General features: G+C 44.3%; 1 protein-coding gene across 1 annotated transcript in view; it reads left to right on the forward strand.

Annotated features, from left to right (window-relative positions):
• LOC122927160 (protein unc-13 homolog A-like) overlaps positions 1-27740 on the forward strand; it is a 2447183-nt gene that overhangs the window by 1308804 nt on the left and 1110639 nt on the right. Inside the window, 1 exon segment of the mRNA XM_044278759.1 lies at positions 560-649. Within this exon segment, the coding sequence (XP_044134694.1) occupies positions 560-649 (90 nt within the window).

Genomic DNA, 27740 nt, shown 5'->3' on the forward strand with positions numbered 1-27740 from the left:
CACCTCCACATCATTGCATTCAGTATTTATTTACGATTTGTATAGTGTCTCAACTTTTTTGGAATCCGGTTTGTAAAACGAGGTGACAGGATCCCTTTAAAGTGTCTTAAAATTGTTACCACTTCTGGTTTTGTCTTAAAAAACGGCATCAAAAATGCTATGTGTGACACCACCCTCAAAGTCAAAATCATATGTGGTTACCAGGTGCTAATTATTGACTATATTAAAATGTACCTTATTGTGAGAAGTATGGCATTCCCTTTAAAAGGGAATCTTATACTATACTACTCTCTACAGCAAGCTCTCAAGGGGTTTGTGCACTGAAGCATTTAGGAACCCTTTCTAATATTTCAAAGAGTCCAGGATTAGCATTAGTATGGACTCTTTGCAGGGCAACTGTGAGGGAACGCCATTGAGTACCAAGATAAAAATTACTTATACTGATCCAGCGTCTTTTCATCTGTCCAGCCTTTACAATAATTTAGGGAAGATGGTCGGGTTTGATGGTGACAAATTTTCTTTAACTACATGCTCCAATTTCTTTTTTGCTTTCTTATAGAATAATTTTCCAGCTAGCAGCCCAGAGAGACTTCAAGACCTCAAATCTACTGTTGATTTACTTACCAGTATCACATTCTTCAGAATGAAGGTGAGAAAAATCATTTAAAAGGGCCGTGAAACTAATATAAATGTATCCCGCATAACAGATATTGCTGTTATATCATAAAATACCACCTGTGACACCAATGCAAGATTGGTTGTGGATGTACAGTATATTTCCTCAAGATTCTGTTCCTACAGTATGTGTAATAGCAGGTGAGGTAATTAATTAACACAGAGGGTGAATACTTAAAGGGAATGTGTCATCAGAAAATTACCTTTTGTTCAAATCATGTTTTATGTTTAACATATTTTTTAAGAATTTATGTTATTTTTTATTTGCCATGTCAATATCTAAATTTAAACAAAGAACATACAATCCTGCACTTTTTGCACTGGACACTAAGCTTAATAATCAGTGCCACTTCTTGGTCTGTACAAATCACTTTACTGCAGTTACCTGCTTATACCATATGACAGTCTGATCCTGCCTATAATGGTATCACCTCTGTGTATAGATACGTAAGACATGATCCACCATTCACAATATATGATTGTCAAAGATTGTCTATTTGATTCTTGTACTATGCACAGGTCACAGAACAATGTTTCATAGAAGTAAACAAGGTCTCCGCCTGATCAGGTTAATCTCCTGCAGCACAAAGGGGTCCTCTTACCACATGTTGCTTTCATTTATACACTGAACAGATGGCAGATCTCCCTTCCCTGGTCTGCACTGCTTCGGCTCTGCATTGTCCAAGTCTGCTGAGTGAAAGAGCGTCTGCCAAGCTCAGGGACAGGGAGAAGTGTACACAGCCCAGGCACTGTTATCAGCTGCTGGGGAGGACCTGGAATTAATCATTTACTTACAGTCCCTGGCTGTCAGTAATGTGACCTTGCACGCAGCCTGCTTCTGTGTCCTCCGTCCTTCAACACATAGAAGGATCAGGGCTTTGTTCCTCTTCGACGCGCCTGCGCGTCATCTCGCGAGACGTGAGATTTCCTGTGAATGCGCGCACACAGGTGCGCATGGTCACAGGAAACGGCAGGTTAACGAGCGCATCTGCAGCCTGCCAGCGGCGATTGTTCGCTGGCAGGCTGTAGATACGATTTTTAACCCTTGAAAGGTATATCAGACGTTGTTTTGTTAACAGTGTCTGATATACCTGCTACCTGGTCCTCTGGTGGTCCCTTTTGCTTGTATCGACCACCAGAGAACACAGGTAGCTCTGTAAGTAGCACCAAACACCACTACACTACACCCCCCACCCCCTGTCACTTATTAACCCCTGATGACCCTATATAGACACCCTGATCAACCCCCTGTCATTGATCACCCCCCTGTAAGGCTCCATTCAGACGTCCGGATGTGTTTTGCAGATCCATGGATCCGCAAGAAATGGACACCGCGGATCTGCAAAACACGGACACCGGCAATGTGCTTTCGGCATTTTGCGGATCCACACATTGACAGAACTATATAGAAAATGCCATTTATTGTCCGCAATTGCGGACAAAAATAGGACATGTTCTATAGGCTCTACAAAAAATGCAATGTTCGCCTGATCAGGCCTGATCTTGTGCACACACTTGCGTTCAGTCCGCCCCACCGCAGTGACAGAATTTTTTTTTCTGATCTTTGCAAAAACACCGTAAAATCGCTGCGGCGCTATAAAAAGATCACTTTTGAGGGGCATGTCGAGTCCATAGAAGAATTTTTTTGGGGGGGGGCACAAGTTAGTGGAAATTTTTTTTTTTTTTTTTTTTTCTTACAAAGTCTCATATTCCACTAACTTGTGCCAAAAAATAAAATCTCACATGAACTCACCATACCCCTCATGGAATCCAAATGCGTAAACATTTTTAGACATTTATATTTCAGACTTGTTCTCACGCTTTAGGGCCCCTAAAATGCCAGGGCAGTATAAATTTATTTATTTTTGGCACAAGTTAGGGGAAAATTATAATTTTTTATTTTTTTTCTCTTACAAAATCATTTTCCGCTAACTTGTGACAAAAAAAAATATTCAGGAACTCGCCATGCCCCTCACGGAATACCTTGGGGTGTCTTCTTTCCAAAATGGGTTCAGTTGTGGGGTATTTATACTGCTCTGGCATTTTAGGGGCCATAAAGCGTGAGAAGAAGTCTGGAATCCAAATGACTAAAAATGCCCTCCTAAAATGTACTCATTGGAATTTGGGCCCCTTTGCGCATCTTCGCTGCGAAAAAGTGTCACACATGTCGTATCGCCGTACTCAGGAGAAGTAGGACAATGTGTTTTGGGGTGCATTTTTACATATACCCAACTTTGTGTGAGAAATATCTCTGTCAAATGACAACTTTGTATAAAAAAATGGGAAAAATTGTCATTTAGAGAGAGATTTCTCTCACCCAGTATATGTAAAAAGACACCCCAAAACACATTGCCCTACTTCTTCTGAGTACGGCGATACCACATGTGTGACACTTTTGTGTAGCCAAGATGCGCAAAGGGGCCCAATTTCCAATGAGTACTTTCAGGATTTCACAGGGCATTTTTACGAATTTGGATTCCAAACTACTTCTCACGCTTTAGGGCCCCTAAAATGCCAGGGCAGTATAAATACCCCACATGTGACCCCATTTTGGAAAGAAGACACCCCAAGGTGTTCTGTGAGGGGTATGGTTAGTTCATGTAAAATTTAATTTTTTGTCACAAGTTAGTGAAATATTAGACTTTGTAAAAATAAAAAATAAAAAAAATAATAATAATCATTTTCCGCTAACTTGTGACAAAAAATAAAAACTTCCATGAACTCACTATGCCCATCTGCGAATACCTTAGGGTGTCTACTTTCCGAAATGGGGTAATTTGTGGGGTTTTTCTACTGTCTGGGCATGGTAGAACCTCAGGAAACATGACAGGTGCTCAGAAAGTCAGAGTTGCTTCAAAATGCGGAAATTCAAATTTTTGCACCATAGTTTGTAAACGCTATAACTTTTACCCAAACCAATAAATATACACTTATTGCATTTTTTTTTTATCAAAGACATGTAGAACAATAAATTTAGAGAAAAATGTACAGTTGTGGCCAAAAGTTTTGAGAATTACATAAATATTGGAAATTGGAAAAGTTGCAGCTTAAGTTTTTATAATAGCAATTTGCATATACTCCAGAATGTTATGAAGAGTGATCAGATGAATTGCATAGTCCTTTTTTGCCATAAAAATTAACTTAATCCCCAAAAACCTTTCCACTACATTTCATTGCTGTCATTAAAGGACCTGCTGAGATCATTTCAGTAATCGTCTTGTTAACTCAGGTGAGAATGTTGACGAGCACAAGGCTGGAGATCATTATGTCAGGCTGATTGGGTTAAAATGGCAGACTTGACCTGTTAAAAGGAGGGTGATGTTTGAAATCATTGTTCTTCCATTGTTTACCATGGTGACCTGCAAAGAAACGCGTGCAGCCATCATTCCGTTGCATAAAAATGGCTTTACAGGCAAGGATATTGTGGATACTAAGATTGCACCTCAATAAACAATTTATAGGATCATCAAGAACTTCAAGGAAAGAGGTTTAATTCTTGTTAAGAAGGCTTCAGGGCATCCAAGAAAGTCCAGCAAGCGACAGGATCGTCTCCTAAAGAGGATTCAGCTGCGGGATCGGAGTGCCACCAGTGCAGAGCTTGCTCAGGAATGGCAGCAGGCAGGTGTGAGCGCATCTGCACGCACAGTGAGGCGAAGACTTTTGGAAGATGGCCTGGTGTCAAGAAGGGCAGCAAAGAAGCCACTTCTCTCCACAAAAAACATCAGGGACAGATTGATCTTCTGCAGAAAATATGGTGAATGGACTGCTGAGGACTGGGGCAAAGTCATATTCTCCGATGAAGCCTCTTTCCGATTGTTTGGGGCATCAGGAAAAAGGCTTGTCCGGAGAAGTATAGATGAGCACTACCATCAGTCCTGTGTCATGCCAACAGAAAAGCATCCTGAGACCATTCATGTGTGAGGTTGCTTCTCATCCAAGGGAGTGGGCTCACTCACAATTTTGCCCAAAAACACAGCCATGAATAAAGAATGGTACCAAAACACCCTCCAACAGCAACTACTTCCAACGATCCAACAACAGTTTGGTGAAGAACAATGTATTTTCCAGCACGATGGAGCACCGTGCCATAAGGCAAAAGTGATAACTAAGTGACTCAGGGACCAAAACGCTGACATTTTGGGTCCATGGCCTGGAAACTCCCCAGATCTTAATCCCATTGAGAACTTGTGATCAATCCTCAAGAGGCAGGTGGACAAACAAAAACCCACTAATTCTGACAAACTCCAAGAAGTGATTATGAAAGAATGGGTTGCTATCAGTCAGGAATTGGCCCAGAAGTTGATTGAGAGCATGCCCAGTTGAATTGCAGAGGTCCTGAAAAAGAAGGGCCAACACTGCAAATACTGACTCTTTGCATAAATGTAATGTAATTGTTGATAAAAGCCTTTGAAACGTATGAAGTGCGTGTAATTATATTTCACTACATCACAGAAACAACTGAAACAAAGATCTAAAAGCAGTTTAGCAGCAAACTTTGTGAAAACTAATATTTGTGTCATTCTCAAAACTTTTGGCCACGACTGTATATAGAAATGTAGTTTTAATTGAAACATTTTACAACCGAAAGTGAAAAATTATGATTTTTTGCAAAAGTTTCGGTCAATTTTGATTAATATAAAAAAAAAGTACAAATGTCAGCAGCAATGAAATACCACCAAATGAAAGCTCTATTAGTGAGAAGAAAAGGAGGTAAAATTCATTTGGGTGGTAAGTTGTATGACCGAGCAATAAACCGTGAAAGTAGTGTAGTGTAGAATTGTAAAAAGTGGTCTGGTCATTAAAGGGGTATTCCCACTTCATTAAATAGGTTTTAACTAATTCATTTCCCCCCACTGAACATATCTTCTTATATATGTAATTTACAAAAAAATTACCATTCGTCCTAAAAAAGGTTCTATGAGAACCCTTTGTTTACTCTTGTCTCCCATGGATACGGCCTCATCTCGCCGGCCGCATTCATGTGCCGCGCCTGCGCACCACAGCCGAAGACATTCATCGGCCAGCCTCTCCAGTAATACGAGAACGCGCACGTAGTATATCCAGCGCGTCTGAGATAGAGTTGCGCATGCGCGGGCATCCGAACAGTTCGGGCGAATCAGTGGAGTGAGCGGACGGACATCGGAGGAACGGGATACTATTTCCTAAAAGGTAAGTATAATATCTACTGGCCCACTAATCCACCAACGATTATTGAATATTGGGCAATAAAGGGGGTTCATCGTGAATTCAATGGGGGCATATTTATGTACACTTGGGGCAACTCTATGAATTCTATGGACACTGGGGGCAACTGTATGCTATGTATGGACACTGGGGGCAACTCTATTTATTTTATGGACACTGGGGGCAACTGTATGCTATGTATGGACACTGGGGGCAACTCTATGTATTTTATGGACACTGGGGGCAACTCGATATCTATGGACACTGGGGGCAACTGTATGCTATGTATGGACACTGGGGGCAACTGTATGTATTTTATGGACACTGGGGGCAACTATATGAAATGGATGGGAGGCACTTATGGGGGCAGATATGCAGAGATGTGTATGTGAGGTTTAGAATCAATGCGGGTGAAAGATAGAATCAGATGTAGCAGGGCTGAATAAGCGCTGTTCAGTCACAGTACTAATGGTGAAGAAAATAGATGGATTTAGCAGAGATGTGTATGTGGCGGTTTAGAATCAATGCTGGTGAAAGAGAAACAGATGAAGGAGAGCTGAATATGCGGATGTTCTGACACAGTGCTGGTTGAATAGAAAAACAGATGTAGCAGAGCTGTATATGTAGCAGGTCAGCATCAATGCTGGTGAAAGAAAAACAGATGTAGTAGAGCTGAATATGCGGCTGTTCTGATACAGTGCTGTTTGAAGAGAGAAACAGATGTAGTAGAGCTGAATATGCTGCTGTTCTGATACAGTGCTGTTTGAAGAGAGAAACAGACAGATGTAGCAGAGCTGTATATGAAGCTTTTCAGACACTGGAGAAGACACATGTAGCTGAGCTGTATATGCATCTATAAAGATACATAGTGTGAGGTTTATACACAACTGGAGCACAGCTGTAATGGAAACAAATCTGCATCAGTGCTGGTGGGTGGGGGTTGGTCAAGCTTTTGGGCTAATGTATAATAGGGAATTATAGTTTTACAAATGGGTTTGTAAAAGATCAGACAGATATTTTATGTGTAAAACTGTACACTAAGCTCACTTCACATGGCTCTCTGAGTGACCATTCCCCTCAGGCACTGCAGACTGATGAGTCATACTCTTCACATGAACTAGCATGCAAGGACTGAGTTCTCAGTGTGATGTCATAAGGAGGTGCTGCCTAAGCCCGCCCAGACTTAGCTGCAGAAAAGCAGGAAGTTAACAGCATAGTTGGCAGCAATTGAGAATGAAGTAGCAAGCTGGGAATACCCCTTTAAGGGGGTTTAAGCTACGGGAGGTGAGGTGGTTAAGCACAGGTAAAAGCAGGCCGTACAGGAACAAAAATGTGGATTTAAGGGGTAATTGAATATGTTAAAACCACCCTAAATTAGGGCATTTTGGATACACTCTGATGTTCCAGATCAATGTACCCCCCCAGGGGTTAATATCCACGCGTGGCTGAGAGACTGAACACTGACACAGAAGTTGGTCAAAGCAGTCTCTAACTTTACTACATGGGCTAAGCGTATATGAATCTTCAGAAGAGGGCAGTCCTCTCTGAGGCTAAAACATTGTTTCATTGGTCAAAAAGGAAAAAGTGATAAGAGAAACAGAGATAACACTTCAACATCTGCGCAGTGAGTACCACTTTGGAATGTGAACTAATGTAAACATCTGGTTACCATCGCCATTTTGTAATGGAGTTTATTCTAACAAGAATACTGCCTACGTCATATGTGACACTTCAAAAAGGTTCTTCTCTATAGGCAGTGAATAATATATACATATCATCAAGCCATATGATTGGCCTACGCATTCCACCACACTCTATTGGACACCTGTAGAAAGATGAGAAATCAGACACTTCCCACAGCACAGCTCTTTGCCCCCCTCTCTCTCCTCTCCAGTCTTGAAACAAAGAGGGGGGTGGGTGGGCACTTGGAAGTAGAAAAAGTTAACTCATTACAATCCTAGATATACAAAATATAGACTAAAATTCACACATCTTTAACATTCCCCCCTTGAATTTAATTCTCTCCCTAAACCTAAACATCTGTCCCAATGCTCCGCCTCCTCTTCACCAGCTTCCATGACAAGCCATTCCTAGCGAACAGCCTCCCGTGACACTGGATTATGGGGGGGACTGGACATTATACATTATATGGGGGGGACTGGAGGTCATCAGTGCTTCTGATTTGACTGGACCGAAGTTTTCATACAATTTTCCATATTCTTTTGAGTCATGATCAACAGTCACACAACGGAAATCCAGTCTCAGCACTTCCTTGAAATCAATCCAATTATCCTTGTCTTTGAGCTTCACTGTGCATGTGGTCAACAACACTCGGAATGGACCATCAAACCAGGGTTTTAGGACTTTTCTAACGTGTCTTTTTCTACCACCCAATCTCCAGACACAAGTGGGTGGGTTCCTGGTACTTTATCAAAACCTGGAAGTGAAGCAAAAACTCGAAAATGTTCTTTAGTCAAATGCTTATACAAAACTGATCACATAATCTGTCAGACAACCATGTTGCATTTGGAGCTGCTGTGGGAATTAAAATCCTATTCTAGGGGCTGACCCAAAAAGGACCTCATAGGGACAAAGGCCTGTCTCACGGTTAGACGTATACCTTACTAAAAGAGGGCTACCAGCAGGCACTCTATTAAGGCTTTGAATCTTTAACTTAGTGTCCCGTTCAGTTCCTTTTCCCTACTCTACTGCTGCTTTGTGGATGGTACGAAACATGTAAGGCCTGTCCTACACCCAAAACCTTCATCATCTCCTGCATCACTTCACCTGTGAAGTGAAAACCTGTGTCACTTTCAATGATCTAAGGTACCCCATACTTGCACACAACTTCGGCCATAATCTTCTTTACTTCTTTGGGTACGGTTTTGGCCATCCTGAAAACAAGTCATCACATATCAATACATATTCATACATGCCCACCTTGGGTATTTGAAGGTAGTCTGCAAACGTTGAAACAGTTACAAAAAGCAAGACGTGTTTCTTGGGTACCTTAACCACCTTGCCCACGTTGTTCTGGGCACAAACCATTTATCCTTGAGTATGTCTGACTGTTACAGTGCTGAACCCTGAGGCGTACCATATGCTACGTACTAAATCACACATCACACATAGCAGTTTTTGTCTGGTGCATCACTCCATGGGTTGCCTGTGCCATCGTGGAGTAGAGGGACCTGGGAAGGTAAAGTTTCCCTTCTTATTTGTAGTCCCCCCTTTTTCATCCACCAGTCCTTTTCCTCCTTCCCCATCTTGTTCTGTAAGGTCTTAAGAACTTTCGGGAGACAGGACGAGTTATTTCAGGGACCTGAACTGTGGCCACTTAAGACAGGGGTCTGCTTAGGTAATTTGGCAGCCATCTTTGCCGCCTGATCTGCCGTGGCTTTCCCCTTTGCCTCCTCTGCATCTGTTTACAGTGGCCTTTCATTGCTATCATCACCCCTCATGTTAGTGACAAGAGGGCTTCCATCACAGACCTCACTGCTTCCCGATTTTCGATGGGTTTTCCTGAAGCGATCAAGGAGTCTCTGGCTTTCCATATGGGCCCATAGTCATGGGCTATCCCAAAGCACACCTGGAATCAGTGTAAATGGTAGCTGTTTTTCCTTCTGCACATCTGCAAGCCATCTTCAGAGTCTTTTAGCTCCACTTCTGAGCAGACATGTGTGGTAGTTCACATTTAATCACCACTGCTCAACCTGTGTAGTAGCTGCCATACTGGCCATACCTTGATCCATCCACAAAGATCACATGATCTAGATTACCTAATGGCTGATTTACCAAATCCCACTACCTCTTGTGACATCATCTGCAAACAGACCGGAGCCTCTTCCTTTGAATCTGGAAGAAAAGTTTAAAGTGCGGTGCCCTAACTCTTTCCTCCCCCTTGGTCCAGAGGCAACAGGGTGGCTGGGTCCAAAGTATTACACCTTTGGAGAGCAACATTGTCAGGCAACAAAATGGAACAATAATGGGCAACAAAACAATCATTTGGATTGTACGTTCATGAGGATAGATGTAATATCAGCATCACTTTGTGGTTCAGAACTATCTCAGAGCTTTCATCAAGCACAGCTAGTACAACTACTACAGCTCTGATGCAGAAAGGGGCACCTCTGGCCACGGGATAAAGTCTGACTGAATAATATGCTATGGGGCGTTATTGCTGGCCATGCAGTTGGGTGAGGACAGCTGAGTCATGTCCACTCACTTCATAACAATACAATCTAAATGTAATAATCTGATAGGCTCAGTGTGGGGGAACACAAAATTGCCAGTTTTTGGCATAAAAAGCATCTACCACCTCATCTGTGAGGCGGTAGGGACTAAAGGACAAATCAATCACAGTGGAGTGAGTAGAGGTAATGGGAACCTGAGCCGACAAGGTGTCTGTGTGTGTTGGGCACGATGTGGGTGTTAGAAACTGTGGCTTCATTAACGGCATGTAGGTCATGTACCATCCAATGGTGAGTGGTTTGCTTTTCTCAGCTTCTGGGAGTACTGATACAAACATGGATCAGGGAATTTTATCACTAATGGCCAACAAACAAAGTTCTTGGTCGTTGAGGGCACCTGTAAGCGTCACAGTGCCGTCCTCCTGATGTGAGATACCAGCATGTACTTTTGCAAACAAATCTGCACCTAGGAGGCAACAAGGGGCGTTACCACTGACCAGCAAACGGGCAAGCGCATCTTGGTTAGGGGCAAATCTAATATGGATGGTTTCTGTTGAAAAAAAGGGAGCGTACTACTTTCCCATCCACTTCTACCCAAAGACTAGTGTCCTTGGAGAGTAAATCAGGGGAGGCCATGTTTGCTGTGCACAACTGTCTTGGTGTCACAACCAGACAGCTGAGAAGCTCTGACAGAGGCCTTTCAGAACCTCCTCCTTGAATTTCTGTGTTGTGGTATTCAGCTCCTCCTCTCGTCAGCCTCTCTCAGCTGTCATGTGTTAATTGCTTCCCTTTAAATGCCTCCCCAGAATGCTTTTCTGGGCGGCTTATATTACTTCCTGGAGTGTGTGTGCACGCTGATCTGTCCTCCTGTTTGCTTCAAAGCTAAGTGTACCTTTAACTGTTAATATCTGTTTGCTGGATCCCAGGTGACCCTGACTCCCTCCGTGTCTTGTGTAGGGAGCCGGTGGTCGTGTCCCCTCACTATTGTAGGGTGCTCAGGGCTTTATAGTCAAGGTTCGTGGATATGCAAACCTCCACCATTCGGATCTTTGCATAGGCTGAGCAGCCAGGGAAAGTGCCAGGTCTTCTGCAGGGGTCTCCCTTGGTTCCTTAGTTTTTGGATCCAGCGAGTCATTTATACATGTTGCTTTGCCTTGTTACCTGTACACATTCCGTGACATTATAAGCCGCCAAAACCGTCTTAAGCATGGATCCGGTTTCACTTTTGGCTGAACGCTTCCAGGGTCTTTCATTGGAGGTAGCTGACCTCCGTAAGACTTTTTCTCAGCTTCAAGTGACCGGTTCAGCTTGCGTTCATGGAGCTTGTTCTGAGCCTAAGATCTCGCTCCCGGATACGTTCTCCGGGGGTAGTGAGAATTTTGTGCGTTTTAGAGAGGCTTGCAAACTCCATTTTCGCCTTCTTCCCCATTCTTCTGGTGATGAGGAACGGAGGGTGGGGATCATTATATCGCTGCTCAGGGGTAACGCTCAGTCCTGGGCCTTTTCGCTGCCGGAGGGGGCACGGCCCCTCCGTTCAGTGGATGAATTCTTTTTAGCCCTGGGTCAGATATATGATGATCCGGATCGTATTGCTCTGGCGGAGTCTAGACTACGTCTCCTATGCCAGGGTAAACAATCCGCAGAAATATACTGCTCAGAATTTCGGAGTTGGGCAGCTGATACTGGTTGGAATGATGCTGCACTCCGAAGTCAATTTTGCCATGGTCTTTCAGAGGGATTGAAAGATGCATTTGCCTTTCATGAAAGGCCTATTTCTTTGGACTCTGCTATGTCTCAGGCCGTTCGTATTGACAGGCGTCTTAGAGAGAGAGGAGAGATCTCTCCTTCCTGTCATACTCGGTCCCAGGACTGTGCAGCGGTCCCATTCTCTGCGCAGGGGTCTCAGTCGCTGTCAGCCCCTTCTGAGCAGGAGCCCATGCAGCTGGGGTTGATTGCTTCTGACAATAGAAGATTCAGCCCGCATGGGAGGGTTTGTTTTTGTTGTGGAGGTATTAATCATTTGGCAAATATTTGTCCCTCTAGGAGATTCAGGCAGTTCTCTGGGTATAATAAAGAAACGAAGAGGAAAAAATCTTTGAAAAATGTTCCGTCTGTTACTATTGGCAGGATTGAGGCGGAGATTGAAGATTTTCCGTTTGCTTGTAGTTCCCGTTTTGTCCTGCCGGCTAGGGTGGCGCTAGAGAGCAAGAACATTTTTTGTGAGATTTTTGTGGATAGTGGAGCAGCGGTCAATCTCATTGATAATCACTTTGCGATAACTCATGGTTTCCAGGTGTGCGCTTTGAGAAAGGATATTCCTGTGTTTGCTATTGATTCCGCTCCACTTTCTCAGAAGTCATTAAAGGGCATAGTTCACAATATCCGTTTAATTGTGAGTGATGCTCATGTTGAGGATGTGTCATGTTTCGTCCTTAGCGGTTTGCCGACTCCTCTAGTGTTGGGGCTACCCTGGCTCACTAAACATAACCCCACCATTGATTGGCAAGCAAGGCAAATAAATGGTTGGAGTGACTTTTGCAGAGAGAATTGCCTCACGACATCTGTTTCTGAGGTTGCTACTAAGACTGTACCATCTTTTCTCTCTGAATTTTCGGATGTCTTCTCTGAGAGTGGAGTTCAGGATTTGCCCCCGCACAGGGAGTACGATTGCCCTATTAATCTCATCCCAGACGCCAAGCTGCCTAAATCTCGTTTATACAATCTTTCCCAACCTGAGAGGATCGCTATGCGTGCTTATATCTCTGAGAGTCTGAGAAAGGGACACATACGACCCTCGAAGTCACCTGTTGCCGCTGGTTTTTTCTTTGTTAAGAAAAAAGATGGTTCATTAAGACCTTGTCTGGATTTCAGGGAGCTGAACAATATTACAATTCGTGACCCTTATCCGCTTCCTCTGATCCCGGACCTATTTAACCAGGTTGTTGGGGCTAAAGTCTTTTCCAAATTAGATTTAAGAGGGGCATACAACCTGGTCAGGGTCAGAGAAGGGGACGAATGGAAGACGGCCTTCAATACCCCTGAGGGCCATTTTGAGAATTTGGTTATGCCTTTTGGTTTGATGAATGCCCCAGCCGTTTTTCAGCATTTCGTGAACAGCATTTTTTATCATTTGATGGGAAAATTTGTATTGGTGTATTTGGATGACATTTTGATTTTTTCTCCCGATTTCAAAACTCATAAGGAACATTTACGTCAGGTCTTGCTCATCCTGCGGGAGAATAAATTATATGCGAAACTGGAAAAATGTGTGTTTGCGGTTCCAGAAATTCAATTTCTGGGGTTTCTTCTCTCCGCTTCTGGTTTTCGCATGGACCCCGAGAAGGTCCGCGCTGTGCTTGAGTGGGAGCTTCCTGAGAATCAAAAGGCGCTGATGCGTTTTTTGGGCTTTGCCAATTATTACAGGAAGTTCATTTTGAATTATTCTTCTATTGTTAAACCACTCACTGATATGACCAGAAAGGGGGTAGATTTTTCTTCTTGGTCAGTAGAGGCGCGTAAGGCTTTTTCGGATATCAAGGAGAGTTTTGCTTCCGCTCCCATCTTGGTGCAACCTGATGTTTCGTTACCCTTCATAGTTGAGGTTGATGCTTCTGAGGTGGGTGTGGGGGCGGTCTTGTCTCAGGGTTCCTCTCCTGCCAATTGGCGACCGTGTGCCTTTTTCTCAAGAAAACTCTCCTCCGCAGAGAGAAATTACGATGTGGGAGATAGGGAATTATTGGCCATCAAGTTGGCTTTTGAGGAATGGCGCCATTGGCTAGAGGGAGCCAGACACCCTATTACCGTATTTACTGACCATAAAAATCTGGCCTACTTGGAGTCAGCCAAGCGTCTGAACCCGAGACAGGCCAGATGGTCGTTGTTCTTTTCTAGGTTTAATTTTGTTGTCACGTTCCGCCCTGGAGTTAAGAATGTGAAGGCAGATGCCCTGTCACGTTGTTTTCCGGGAGGCGGGAATTTTGAAGACCCGGGTCCCATTTTGGCTGAAGGTGTGGTGGTCTCTGCTCTTTTTCCTGAATTGGAGGCAGAGGTGCAGGCAGCCCAGTCAGAGGCTCCTGATCTTTGTCCTCCTGGGAGGTTGTTTGTGCCTCTCGCTTTAAGACACAAGATTTTTAAAGAACACCACGATACGGTCCTTGCTGGGCACCCGGGGGTAAGAGCCACACTGGATCTCATCGCTCGGAGATTCTGGTGGCCTGCGCTTCGTAAGTCGGTTGAGGGTTTTGTGGCAGCCTGCGAGACTTGCGCTCGTGCCAAAGTCCCTCATTCACGGCCATCAGGTCCTCTCCTTCCCTTACCCATTCCTTCCCGTCCTTGGACACATCTGTCCATGGACTTTATCACGGACCTGCCTCGTTCCTCGGGGAAGACTGTGATTCTGGTGGTGGTGGACCGTTTTAGCAAAATGGTGCATTTCATCCCTTTTCCTGGTTTGCCCAATGCTAAGACGCTGGCGCAGGCTTTTGTTGATCACATTGTCAAATTGCACGGTATTCCTTCAGACATAGTCTCTGATAGGGGCACGCAGTTTGTTTCCAGATTCTGGAAGGCTTTCTGTTCTCGCTTGGGGGTTCGGTTGTCATTCTCTTCTGCTTTCCACCCGCAGTCGAATGGCCAGACAGAGCGCGTCAATCAGAATCTGGAGACATATCTGCGTTGTTTTGTGGCGGAGAATCAAGAGGATTGGTGTTCTTTTTTGTCCCTTGCTGAGTTTGCTTTAAATAACCGTCGTCAGGAGTCCTCTGATAAGTCACCATTTTTTGGTGCATATGGGTTTCATCCACTGTTTGGGACTTTCTCGGGAGAGGGGTCTTCTGGTTTACCTGATGAGGACAGATTCTCCTCGTCTTTGTCATCTATTTGGCAAAAGATTCAAGATAATCTAAAGAGCATGAGTGAGAGATATAAGCGTGTGGCTGATAAGAGACGTGTGCTTGGTCCGGACCTGAATGTTGGTGATCTGGTGTGGTTGTCTACCAAGAATATCAAATTGAAGGTTCCCTCCTGGAAGTTGGGTCCTAGGTTTATTGGGCCTTACAAAATCCTGTCTGTCATCAATCCTGTTGCATACCGTCTTGATCTTCCTCAGACTTGGAAGATCCATAATGTTTTTCATAAGTCCTTATTGAAACCTTATGTTCAACCCATTGTACCCTCGCCTTTGCCTCCTCCTCCGATTATGGTAGATGGGAATCTTGAATTTCAGGTATCTAGGATTGTGGATTCTCGTCTTGTCCGCGGTTCTCTTCAGTACCTTGTTCAGTGGGAGGGGTATGGTCCTGAGGAGAGGATGTGGGTCCCAGTGACGGACATTAAGGCCTCTCGTCTCATCAGGGCTTTCCATAGGTCCCATCCTGAGAAGGTGGGTTCTGAGTGTCCGGAGTCCACTCGTAGAGGGAGGGGTACTGTCACAACCAGACAGCTGAGAAGCTCTGACAGAGGCCTTTCAGAACCTCCTCCTTGAATTTCTGTGTTGTGGTATTCAGCTCCTCCTCTCGTCAGCCTCTCTCAGCTGTCATGTGTTAATTGCTTCCCTTTAAATGCCTCCCCAGAATGCTTTTCTGGGCGGCTTATATTACTTCCTGGAGTGTGTGTGCACGCTGATCTGTCCTCCTGTTTGCTTCAAAGCTAAGTGTACCTTTAACTGTTAATATCTGTTTGCTGGATCCCAGGTGACCCTGACTCCCTCCGTGTCTTGTGTAGGGAGCCGGTGGTCGTGTCCCCTCACTATTGTAGGGTGCTCAGGGCTTTATAGTCAAGGTTCGTGGATATGCAAACCTCCACCATTCGGATCTTTGCATAGGCCGAGCAGCCAGGGAAAGTGCCAGGTCTTCTGCAGGGGTCTCCCTTGGTTCCTTAGTTTTTGGATCCAGCGAGTCATTTATACATGTTGCTTTGCCTTGTTACCTGTACACATTCCGTGACACTTGGCTGCTCCAGTATTAATCAAAAACAGGACTACTTCTCTATCACCCAGAGTGAGGGATATCATTGGGCCAGACTGAATCTGCTAAAAATGTTTAAAGATAGAGCCGATACTGGATTTCCTGTTTCTTAATCTTGATCTAACCCCCCCCCCCCCCACCTGTCTGTGTTCCCATTATGAAAAAAAACATGGGTGTCTGTGGGGACGGACAGTGATCCGGGCATGGTCAACATAGAATACAATCCTCTTGTGTGGTGTGGATGAGGAGTACCACACACACCACAACACTCTCTCTTCTGGGATCTGGGTCCCACAGACTCTGCAGGCCCACCATAGGGTGGCAGACTTACTTTTCCCTCACTTCAATGAGGCATTTAACATCAGGGCTGAAGCAATGCCAAAGGAACACTACCTATGGTTGGCACCACTGAACCACCCAATGCTGCTTGAGTATCCAACTTTTCCTATCGCAGAATTAATAGACTGGAAAACAAAACAGGACTTGTCATCTTCCATTGGAGTGTCTTATAACTAGGGGATGGGCACAAGGGCTGTCGTTGTATGTAACGTCCACCCCTATCCTTCTCCCTCCGCTCTGTCATCTAAGTCCACCCCCTTCAGTCGGACGCTATGGTTCTCCTTTTGTCCGTCAGTAAGGTGCCAGCTGCCCATTAGAACAGAGCTCTGATGTTTAGCACAACACTTAACGTAACTTCAAACATTGAAACAAACAGATCTGACAATACAGACATGAACACACAAAGGGCCCATAAGAAACTTTTCATTGACTTCAATTTAAAAATAAAATAAAATAAAAATGTACAGCTTGATCAATGCTGTTGGCACCAATAAAAACCAAAAAACTTCAAAGAAAAATAAAATAAAATCCTCAATGCGCATATTATTTAAAAAACAAACATGGTACTCCATACGCATTCATATACATTTTCAGGTACTAATTTTCACAAACGGCTCATAACCACGCCCTCATACATAAAAACTGAATTGCATTCACAGCTCTGCTAAAAACCTCCATCAGTCTTCACACATATTCGCCTCAATCACAACTCAAAGCCACATCCATTCACATTCCACTGAATCATTTATGTCTTCCAACCCACATTGTTTCATCCCAAAACTTGCAGCACAGACAAACACAGCTTTCCTGGAAACAGATAGCCACACCACACCCAGAATTGCTGATGGTCTGTCGCTGTAAGACAATATACATGTTATAATCATACAGTCATTTTGTTAAAAGCTGGATTCCCACAGTACACTGCTTGGGAAAGAAGAAAGAAGAAAGAAAATTATTGAACAATTCTTTGTCTTGTATAATATATTACACATCACTTACTCCCCTTATCTCAGGAATGTTTCTGTAAAGGTGGGGGAAGTGAGTCTCTGTAGCTCACACTGGATACAACACCTATCCATTAACTGACCATCTTTTACTACTGTAATCTCTAGGATATTCCCTAGTTAAACACACATTTTATTAGGGTAACAAAACTTAACCGGTTCGTTTCGGAACATTTAACACAAGCGCCGTTCTGATTGCAGACACTGGGGCTCTTTCTTTCTTTCTTGTTAATGCCATCAGTTAACATCCTGACACTGCTCTGTTTCTCACTCATTAGAACCCCCCCCCCCCCCATCAAAATCACGGGAGTTCTGATGCCCACAGTCTGTAAGCTCTAACTTCACAGATTCTTACAGATTTTCATTCCTGTTGCCAGGGGCGACCTCTGTCCGAGTCTACACTTTCTCTAACATTCTTTTGCACATTTTTAACTTTCTTTGTCACCTTCTTTTTTTTTTTTTGTGAGTGGGCCTGACCCATCTCCAAAACAACAGTATTTCAGACTGACACACACACAAAACAGAGGAGTGATCAGCACCTTTAACCCTTTCCTCCGCAGACAAAGGATTCACCCTCCCCTCTGGTTGGCTTAAATCTGACTATCACGTCTGACTAGTCAGCTGGGACTCCCCGCACGTCTTCCCCAAAACCAGAGGTCAGGCGGGCTCCGTCGTGTCTTCCTGGGGTTCAGGTCTGGTAGTCTCCGCAGTCTTCCCCTGATCAATGAGTCATGTGGAACTACCGTCTTCCTGGGGTTCAAGTCAGGTAGTCTCCGCAGTCTTCCCCTGATCAATGAGTCATGTGGAACTACAGTCTTCCTGGTCAGGTCAGCCGGAGTTCCTTGTCCCACACCTCGGCACTACAGCGCACCCTTCCCAACCAGGAGGTTACTGTTCCCTCCCTTTGTCTGTGGTTTTACCGTCTGTGCTCAATTCACTCCTCACATAAATCACAGACACACACAAAACATATACACACCAGAGTGATCTAAAATTTCAGACTATTGGTTCTATAGACTCCAAGCTTTCAGCATTACAGCCGACTACTATACTTACATGGGTACCACCTCACAGCAGACTGAGCTATCTGAGCATGACGAAGTAAATAGCAGAAAGGCAGATGAGATAAAACGTTTTCTCACCTTTCTTTGAGGTTGCAATCCTCTCTCCTCTGCCGTTCGTCAAGCTCAGGGGCCCATCTTGTCAGCTGTCTGATGCTACGTTCGCTCAGAGTCCCATCTGGGGTTCCATTTGTTAAAACAACCCTAAATTTGGGCATTTTGGATACACTCTGGTGTTCCAGATCAATGTACCCCCCCCCCCCCCAGGGGTTAATATCCACACGTGGCTGAGAGACTGAACACTGACACAGAAGTTGGTCAAAGCAATCTCTAACTTTATTACATGGGCTAAGCGTATATAAATCTTCAGAAGAGGGCAGTCCTCTCTGAGGCTAAAACATTGTTTCATTGGTCAAAAAGGAAAAAGTGATAAGAGAAACAGAGATAACACTTCAACATCTGCGCAGTGAGTACCACTTTGGAATGTGAACTAATGTAAACATCTGGTTACCATCGCCATTTTGTAATGGAGTTTATTCTAACAAGAATACTGCCTACGTCATATGTGACACTTCAAAAAGGTGCTTCTCTATAGGCAGTGAATAATATATACATATCATCAAGCCATATGATTGGCCTACGCATTCCACCACACTCTATTGGACACCTGTAGAAAGATGAGAAATCAGACACTTCCCACAGCACAGCTCTTTGCCCCCCTCTCTCTCCTCTCCAGTCTTGAAACAAAGAGGGGGGTGGGTGGGCACTTGGAAGTAGAAAAGGCTAACTCATTACAATCCTAGATAAACAAACTATAGAATAAAATTCACACATCTTTAACAAATACACAGTGAAAAGTTGAAATAGGGCCACCAAGGTGATATTAACACCAAAATCCAATACTCATAAAAGAAAAGAAAAATACGACAGTTATACTTTAATGCTTTCTAAATGATGTTATGAACAACTCAGGCAAGATGACAGCCCCCATAATCATTTTCAGGAAATAGAATAAATAGATCTGCAATCAGAAAATAAAAAGATATTAGAAAAAAGGATATGTGTTGCTGGATTTAACTGGCAGGTAAAATCTTTGGTGACACATTTCCTTTAAGGCTAGTTTCACACTAGCCAATCCAGTAAAAAGGCTTATAGCCGCACTACCAATCTATCTTCTTAATGGATATCCTAAGAGTTGTGGTTCCATAATATCTATGAGTGCTCAGTCAGGGCTGGCCTTAGGTGTCAATCATACCCAGTGTCACCTATAGCCAGTCTCCTGCCCCCCTTAATCATACCCTGTCACATTTGCCCAGTCCCCTGCCCCCCTTAATCATACCCAGTGTCACCTATAGCCAGTCTCCTGCCCCCCTTAATCATACCCTGTCACATTTGCCCAGTCCCCTGCCCCCCTTAATCATACCCTGTTACCTTTACCCAGTCCCCTGCCCTTCTTAATTATAACCAGTGTCACCCTTACCCAGTCCCCTGCCCCCTAAATTAGACCCTGCCCCCCTAAATTAAGGATGACAGACACTGGGTATGATTAAGGGGGCAGGGCACTGGATAAGGGTGACACTGGGTATGATTAAGGGGCAGGGTACTGGGTAAAGGTGTCAGGGTATGATTAAGGGGGGCAGGGGACTGGCTATGGGTGACACTGGGTATGATTAAAGGGGGCAAGGGACTGGGCAAAGGTGACATGGTATTATTAAGGGGGGCAGGAGACTGGCTATGGGTGACACTAGGTATGATTAAGGGCCTTATAATGTGCCAGTTAAAAGGGACCCCCATAATGCCCCCCAATAATGTGCCAGTAAGTGCCCGATAGATGCCCCCCATCATGTGCCAGTATCAAGTGCCTCTCTCCTCCCCCCACATGTCCCAGTATCATAGTGCCATCTCGCCCCCCCAAAGTGCCAGTATCATAGTGCCATCTCTCCCCCCAATATGCCAGTATCATAGTGCCATCTCCCCCACAATGTGCCAGTATCAAGTGCCTCTCTCCTTCCCACCCCCTATGTGCCAGTATCAGTGCCAAACCCCCCATTTGCCAGTATCAAGTGCCAACCCCCCCATGTGCCAGTATCAAGTGCCTCTCTCCCCCCATATGTGCCAGTATCATAGTGCCATCTCCCCCTCCCAATGTGCCAGTATCAAGTACCTCTCTCCTTCCCACCCCCCCATGTGCCAGTATCATAGTGCCGACCCCCCCATGTGCCAGTATCAAGTGTCTCTCTCCTTCCCCCATGTGCCAGTTTCATAGTGCCAACCCCCCATGTGCCAGTATCAAGTGTCAAACCCCCCTATGTGCCAGTTTCAAGTGCCTCTCCCCTCCCCCCATGTCCAGTATCATAGTGCCACCCCCCCCAAAGTGCCAGTATCAAGTGCCTCTCTCCCCTCCCCATGTCCCAGTATCATAGTGCCATCTCTCCCCCCCAAAAGTGCCAGTATCAAGTGTCTCTCTCCTTCACACACCCCATGTGCCAGTATCATAGTGCCAACCCCCATGTGCCAGTATCAAGTGTCAAACCCCCCCTATGTGCCAGTTTCAAGTGCCTCTCCCCTCCCCCCATGTCCAGTATCATAGTGCCACCCCCCCCCAAAGTGCCAGTATCAAGTGCCTCTCTCCCCTCCCCATGTCCCAGTATCATAGTGCCATCTCCCCCCCCAAAAAAAAGTGCCAGTATCAAGTGCCTCTCTCCTTCCCCCATGTGCCAGTTTCATAGTGCCATCTCCGCCCCTAATGTGCCAGTATCAAGTGACTCTCTCCTATCCCCCCACCCCCCATGTGGCAGTATCATAGTGCCATCTCCCCCTAATGTGCTAGTATTAAGTGCCTCTCTCCTTCCCACCCCCGTATATGTGCCAGTATCATAGTGCCATCTCCCCCTCCCAATGTGCCAGTATCAAGTGCCTCTCTCCTTACCACCCACCCCCCATGTGCCAGTGTCATAGTGCCAACCCCCCCATATGTCCCAGTTTCAAGTGCCTCTCTCCTTCCCCCCATGTGCCAGTATTATAGTGCCAACCCCCCCATGTGCCAGTATCAGGCGCCAACCCCCCTCCCCCCATGTTCCAGTATCAAGTGCCTACCGCTCCCCCCATGTGGCAGTAACAATTGGGTATTTAAAAAAAACAAAAAAAAAACACGTATACTTACCTCCATGTCAGCGATGTGATGCAGGCCTCTTCTGGCCTGTGTTCCACGCTGTATGTCCAAATATGGAATCAGTGCTTGTGTATTCTAATTTAGCCTGTATTTCAGAAAAGTTTCTGCTGGGACTCAAACCCACAACCTTCTGTATCAGAGGCAAGGCACTTAATCACACAGCTATAAGAGCTGCATAGCCACTGACTGAAAAAATATGAGACTTCTACTGTAGACTCATTTATAGCTTTGATAGCTAATGTACATCCATACACATGACAGCTGCCCCACGCACTCAGCTCTGCTATATGTCTATATATGATAGGTGCCCCAGCACACCCAGCCCTGCCACATCTATATACATAGAAATACTGACAGTGCCTGTCACGACCTATGTGGTCTGGCAAGCTGGTGGACGTGAGGCGCAAATCACAACCGGTTTTGACAAGTACGGGTTTATTGAGAGACAACGCGTTTCGGGGTGCGCATGACCCCTTTATCAAGTCTACAAGAGACATAAATAATAACAAAAAAGTATATACATGTACAATTTGTACTCAAAGGGGGGGGGGAATTTTTGCAGGTATTAAAAGTGAGGGTTTGATAAAATTCATAATAATAACGATAGTCGAAAATAAGGGATAAGAATAATATAAAGAGTGAAAATATCTTTCAATTAGGTTGGTAAAATGGAATAAGAAGTGCTATGTTTAAAAGAAAAATACGATATAAAAAAAAAATATATATATATATATATTTGTGGTCATGGCTACGGCCAAGAGGTATCCGAAGAACCCTAGGGAGAAAACAACAGGAACAACCTAACCCAGCTAGGCGTGTCTTAGCTGACCTGACTAAATGGCTTGTTGTGTGCCCTAAGCCATGATCGTGGGTAGGCCTATAAGTGGGCATACCCTGTGGAAATGAGAAGATAAGGGAGGGAGGGTGGGGCACCTGAAAACACACACCTGTGAGTGAGGGTGTGGCTTGTATATGAAGAGCCTCCGCCCCTCCCACAAATGCAGGCTGACTAATCAGCCTTACCTACTTGTGGTCATGGCTACGGCCAAGAGGTATCCGAAGAACCCTAGGGAGAAAACAACAGGAACAACCTAACCCAGCTAGGCGTGTCTTAGCTGGCCTAAATGGCTTGTTGTGTGCCCTAAGCCATGATCGTGGGTAGGCCTATAAGTGGGCAAAAACCAAGCCAAGTAGGGTAGAAAAGGATTTTGAATAGCATGTACAAACTTACCCCCAAGCCAACTGCAAGGCATCCGGGATCTAGAGTGAAAATTCGGGGTATGTGAGGCAAGACCAGTAGGAAACCTACAACCCATCTTGTGGATGACAAGGCCAGAGACATGATGCTCAATATTGCGGATACTGCACCAAAGCGGAATGGAGGACCGAGAATAAGTTGTGAAATGGATCATAAAAACCAACTGAAACTTGTAAAGTTTGGTTCTAGCGCGAGTACTGGCAATGCCCTAGCGTCAGGAGATCGTGGGACCAAAACCTAACTGCCTAGACTATGCAGGAATGAGGGCCAAAAAGAACCATGTACATAGGAAGAGAATCCTTGAATAGTTACCCAGACAACAGCTATCCGCGCTTTGTTCTACTGTGCGCCCCTGAGAATTGTTTTTACGCTTGAGACGTGAAGACCGACCTACTATCTGAATCTTCTACCGTGAGAAAATGCTGGACCTTGTCCAAAATCCGATTCAACGTGGTTGCAGGGAGTCGGAGGTTAGTGCAGCAAGAAGCTATGAAGCCATAATATACAAGATTCTGTAAATGAATTGCTGGTCGTGGTAAAAAGGCAAAGACTTTGCGCGGGGACCTGGTTGACAAGATATGATCGACTACAATCAGAGACTGAAATGCTAGAGCGAATTGCCCTACTTGTTCTTCCTCTGGCACCTGAAAACACACACCTGTGAGTGAGGGTGTGGCTCGTATATGAAGAGCCTCCGCCCCTCCCACAAATGCAGGCTGACTAATCAGCCTTACCAACATATATATATATATATATATATATATATATATATACATAATGGCCTTCTGGGTAAAGACTATAGAGAAGAGGCCTATAACAAATAGGCATCAAAGAGAATGAATGCGTAGGCGTATCGTTAATGGTTCACAAAAGCACAACAGTTTGATAAAAAGATTCAGTTCTCATATGTCGTCATATAAAGTTGTGTATTTAAGCCTGAGTTCATACATAAATAAATAAATATGTAGAAATCGGTCAACTCATATGTATTGCCATGTTAAATTACATGGGTAAGACAGGATGTGGTTAACAGTTGTTAGGTAGATAAATACATAAATGAATAAAATGATCTCTTCAAAAAAGATAAATAGATTGATAACATTAAATAATGGAGTCAAGAGCTGTACCTAGTACCTGCGGATGAACGTGATTGGTCGGTATCTGATGAATGGTGACATCATAAGTAGATGTCAGTGCATTATTTTGGTGGTTGGAGGCTATGGCAATAAATGTATGTGGCTCTGGGTATGGACTTTGGATGGGGGGATTGTTACCTGGTGTGCTGCAGCTGCAGGTGCAGCTGGATGTTTGCTGTTTGTTTAATGCTCCCCGGTCACTTTTCCTGACAATGTACAATGCTGTGTGACAGAAATGGTTTAGGAGTCATTAACCCCTTAGTGACCACCCATACGTGTTTTTACGGCGGTCACTAAGGGGCCTTGGGCTGGAGCGCCGCCTTTTTACGGCGGCATTTCAGCCCGAGTTAACGCTAAAATCAAGCGTAGTAGCTCCGTGCCCGCAGCTACCGGAGGTAGCTGAGGGCTCGGGGCAGTGATCAGAGACCGTGACAAGCGGTCTCTGATCACGTGATCGCCGTGATACACTTTATCACGGCGATCACCGAAAATGATGCCTGTACTAAAACTTTCTCCCTCCTCTCATGTAAGAGAGGAGGGAGAAAGTCTCCGGTGCTAGGATCGGGTCCCCCAGCACTTCTGTCCCTAAGCTGGGTCCCGATCCTCACCCCCCACCCCCCTTACCCTCAAGGAAGATGGCGGCGGCCCAGCCTTCGACCGCCTAAATAAATTGAGACCCCTTATTTCCCTCCTTACAGATTTATTCTTGAAATTATATACCCCTGAGAAAAAATTATCAGTTGACGAGTCCCTTTTTAGTTTTAAAGGCCGCCTTTTCCTTCCGTCAATATATTCCTTCCAAGCGTGCCAGATATGGGGTAAAGTTGTATAAGGTGTGCGAGAGCACAACCGGCTACATCTGTGGCCTGTCTATTTATGAGGGCAGAGACTCCCAACTTAACCCCCCAGGCTGCCCCGAAAATATTGGCACATCGGGAAAAATTGTGTGGGATTTATTGGCACCATTCCTGCACAAAGGCTACCACGTGTACACCGATAATTTTTACACTAGTATACCCCTTTATAAATCCCTCCATGCTGCAAACACAGGGGCTTGTGGGACAGTCCGCAAAAATAGAGTTGGATACCCACAACCGCTGGTCTCCAAACGTTTGGAGAAAGGAACATCCTTCGCCCTTGCAAGTGACCAGCTGCTTGCCGTGAAGTGGAAGGACAGGAAGGATGTCTACATGCTGACCACCTTGCATGCAGACATCACAGTGGCAGTTAGGGAGAGGGGGGCTACGGCGGACAAGCACAAACCGGTCTGTGTGACAGACTACAATAAATTTATGGGAGGTGTAGACCTCTCGGACCAAGCGCTTCACCCCTACCTGGTGAAGCGAAAAAACAGGGCCTGGTATATAAAGGTAGCAATCTACCTCATCCAGATTGCTATCTATAATAGTTTTATTTTATTCAAAAAGTCCCAGGGAAACCTCAACTTCCTCGAGTACCAGGAGAAGGTGATTGAGAGTCTCCTGTTTGAGTCCCCCGCACCTAGACAAGCCTTCGAATCGGAGGACGTTCGAAGGCTTTTAGAACGCCATTTCCCTCACCCCGTCCCATCCACTACCAGCAAAACGTATGCACAGAAAAGATGCCGGGTGTGTAGCAAACATGGAAGGAGGAGGGACACCCGGATTTACTGCTCCAGTTGCCCATCACAACCAGGCCTCTGTAATTACCCCTGCTTTGAAACGTACCATACGGTTGCAAATTATTAATTTTATTTAATACCAAAAAGAACAGGGGGGGGGGGTCAGGAATTCAATTTATTCTCATTTTCTGTTTAGTTTGTGGGCTTTCCAGGGAGGGAGGGATCCCTTTGGGATGGTTCGTGGAGCTATTTTTTTTTTTTTTTTCACCTTCTTAGCATTAATTTCTACAAAAAACTAGGGGGTCTAAATGCTCACTACACCCCTAGGTGAATACCTTAGGGGTCTAGTTTTCAAAATGGGGTCCATTGTGGGGGTTTTCTATTGTTTTGGCAGCTCAACGCCATTACAAGTGTGCAATGGGGCCTAAACCATTTTCAAGCAAATTTTGTGTTCTGAAAACAACTGGGTGTTCCTTTATGTTTGGGCCCTGCCGTTTGTCAAGACATAAGATTAGGGCCACAATGGGGGTATTTCTGAAGACAGGAGAAATGGGGTGATACATTTTGGAGTGTACATCTTCATTTTCATGTGCTCTGTAGAAAAAAATCTGTCTTTAAATTGACACTTTTGTGTAAAAAATGAAAATTACATTTTTTTCACCTTCTTAGCATTAATTTCAACAAAAAACTAGGGGGTCTAAATGCTCACTACACCCCTAGATGAATACCTTAGGGGGTCTAGTTTTCAAAATGGGGTCAATTGTGGGGGTTTTCTATTGTTTTGGCAGCTCAACGCCATTACAAGTGTGCAATGGGGCCTAAACCATTTTCAAGCAAATTTTGTGTTCTGAAAACAACTGGGTGCTCCTTTATGTTTGGGCCCTGCCGTTTGTCAAGACATAAGATTAGGGCCACAATGGGGGTATTTCTGAAGACAGGAGAAATGGGGTGATACATTTTGGAGTGTACATCTTCATTTTCATGTGCTCTGTAGAAAAAAATCTGTCTTTAAATTGACACTTTTGTGTAAAAAATGAAAATTACATTTTTTTCACCTTCTTAGCATTAATTTCAACAAAAAACTAGGGGGTCTAAATGCTCACTACACCCCTAGATGAATACCTTAGGGGGTCTAGTTTTCAAAATGGGGTCCATTGTGGGGGTTTTCTATTGTTTTGGCAGCTCAACGCCATTACAAGTGTGCAATGGGGCCTAAACCATTTTCAAGCAAATTTTGTGTTCTGAAAACAACTGGGTGTTCCTTTATGTTTGGGCCCTGCCGTTTGTCAAGACATAAGATTAGGGCCACAATGGGGGTATTTATGAAGACAGGAGAAATGGGGTGATACATTTTTGAGTGTACATCTTCATTTTCATGTGCTCTGTAGAAAAAATCTGTCTTTAAATTGACACTTTTGTGTAAAAAATGAAAATTACATTTTTTTCACCTTCTTAGCATTAATTTCAACAAAAAAACTAGGGGGTCTAAATGCTCACTACACCCCTAGATGAATACCTTAGGGGGTCTAGTTTTCAAAATGGGGTCCATAGTGGGGGGTTTTCTATTGTTTTGGCAGTTCAACGCCATTACAAGTGTGCAATGGGGCCTAAACCATTTTCAAGCAAATTTTGTGTTCTGAAAACAACTGGGTGTTCCTTTATGTTTGGGCCCTGCCGTTTGTCAAGACATAAGATTAGGGCCACAATGGGGGTATTTCTGAAGACAGGAGAAATGGGGTGATACATTTTGGAGTGTACATCTTCATTTTCATGTGCTCTGTAGAAAAAAATCTGTCTTTAAATTGACACTTTTGTGTAAAAAATGAAAATTACATTTTTTTTCACCTTCTTAGCATTAATTTCTACAAAAGACTAGTGGGTCAAAAAACTCATTACACCCATAGATAAATACGTTAAGGGGCCTAGTTTTTAAAATGGGTTCACTTTTGGGGGGTTTCTATTATTCTGACACTTATAAACCTCTGCAAACTTGGCTTGTTTCAGGAAAAAATATGTACTTCAAAAATTTTAACATTTATGTTAAAATGTAAAGTCTCCTAAATAAAAAAAAAAATAAAAAGTAAAAATTTTTGTGAGTGCAGCCAAAATAAAGTAAAGATGTGGAAATAAATTTCTGATAAAAAATATTGAATAGTAT

Source organism: Bufo gargarizans, chromosome 1, assembly GCF_014858855.1.
Source record: "Bufo gargarizans isolate SCDJY-AF-19 chromosome 1, ASM1485885v1, whole genome shotgun sequence".
Taxonomy (NCBI): Eukaryota; Metazoa; Chordata; class Amphibia; order Anura; family Bufonidae; genus Bufo; species Bufo gargarizans.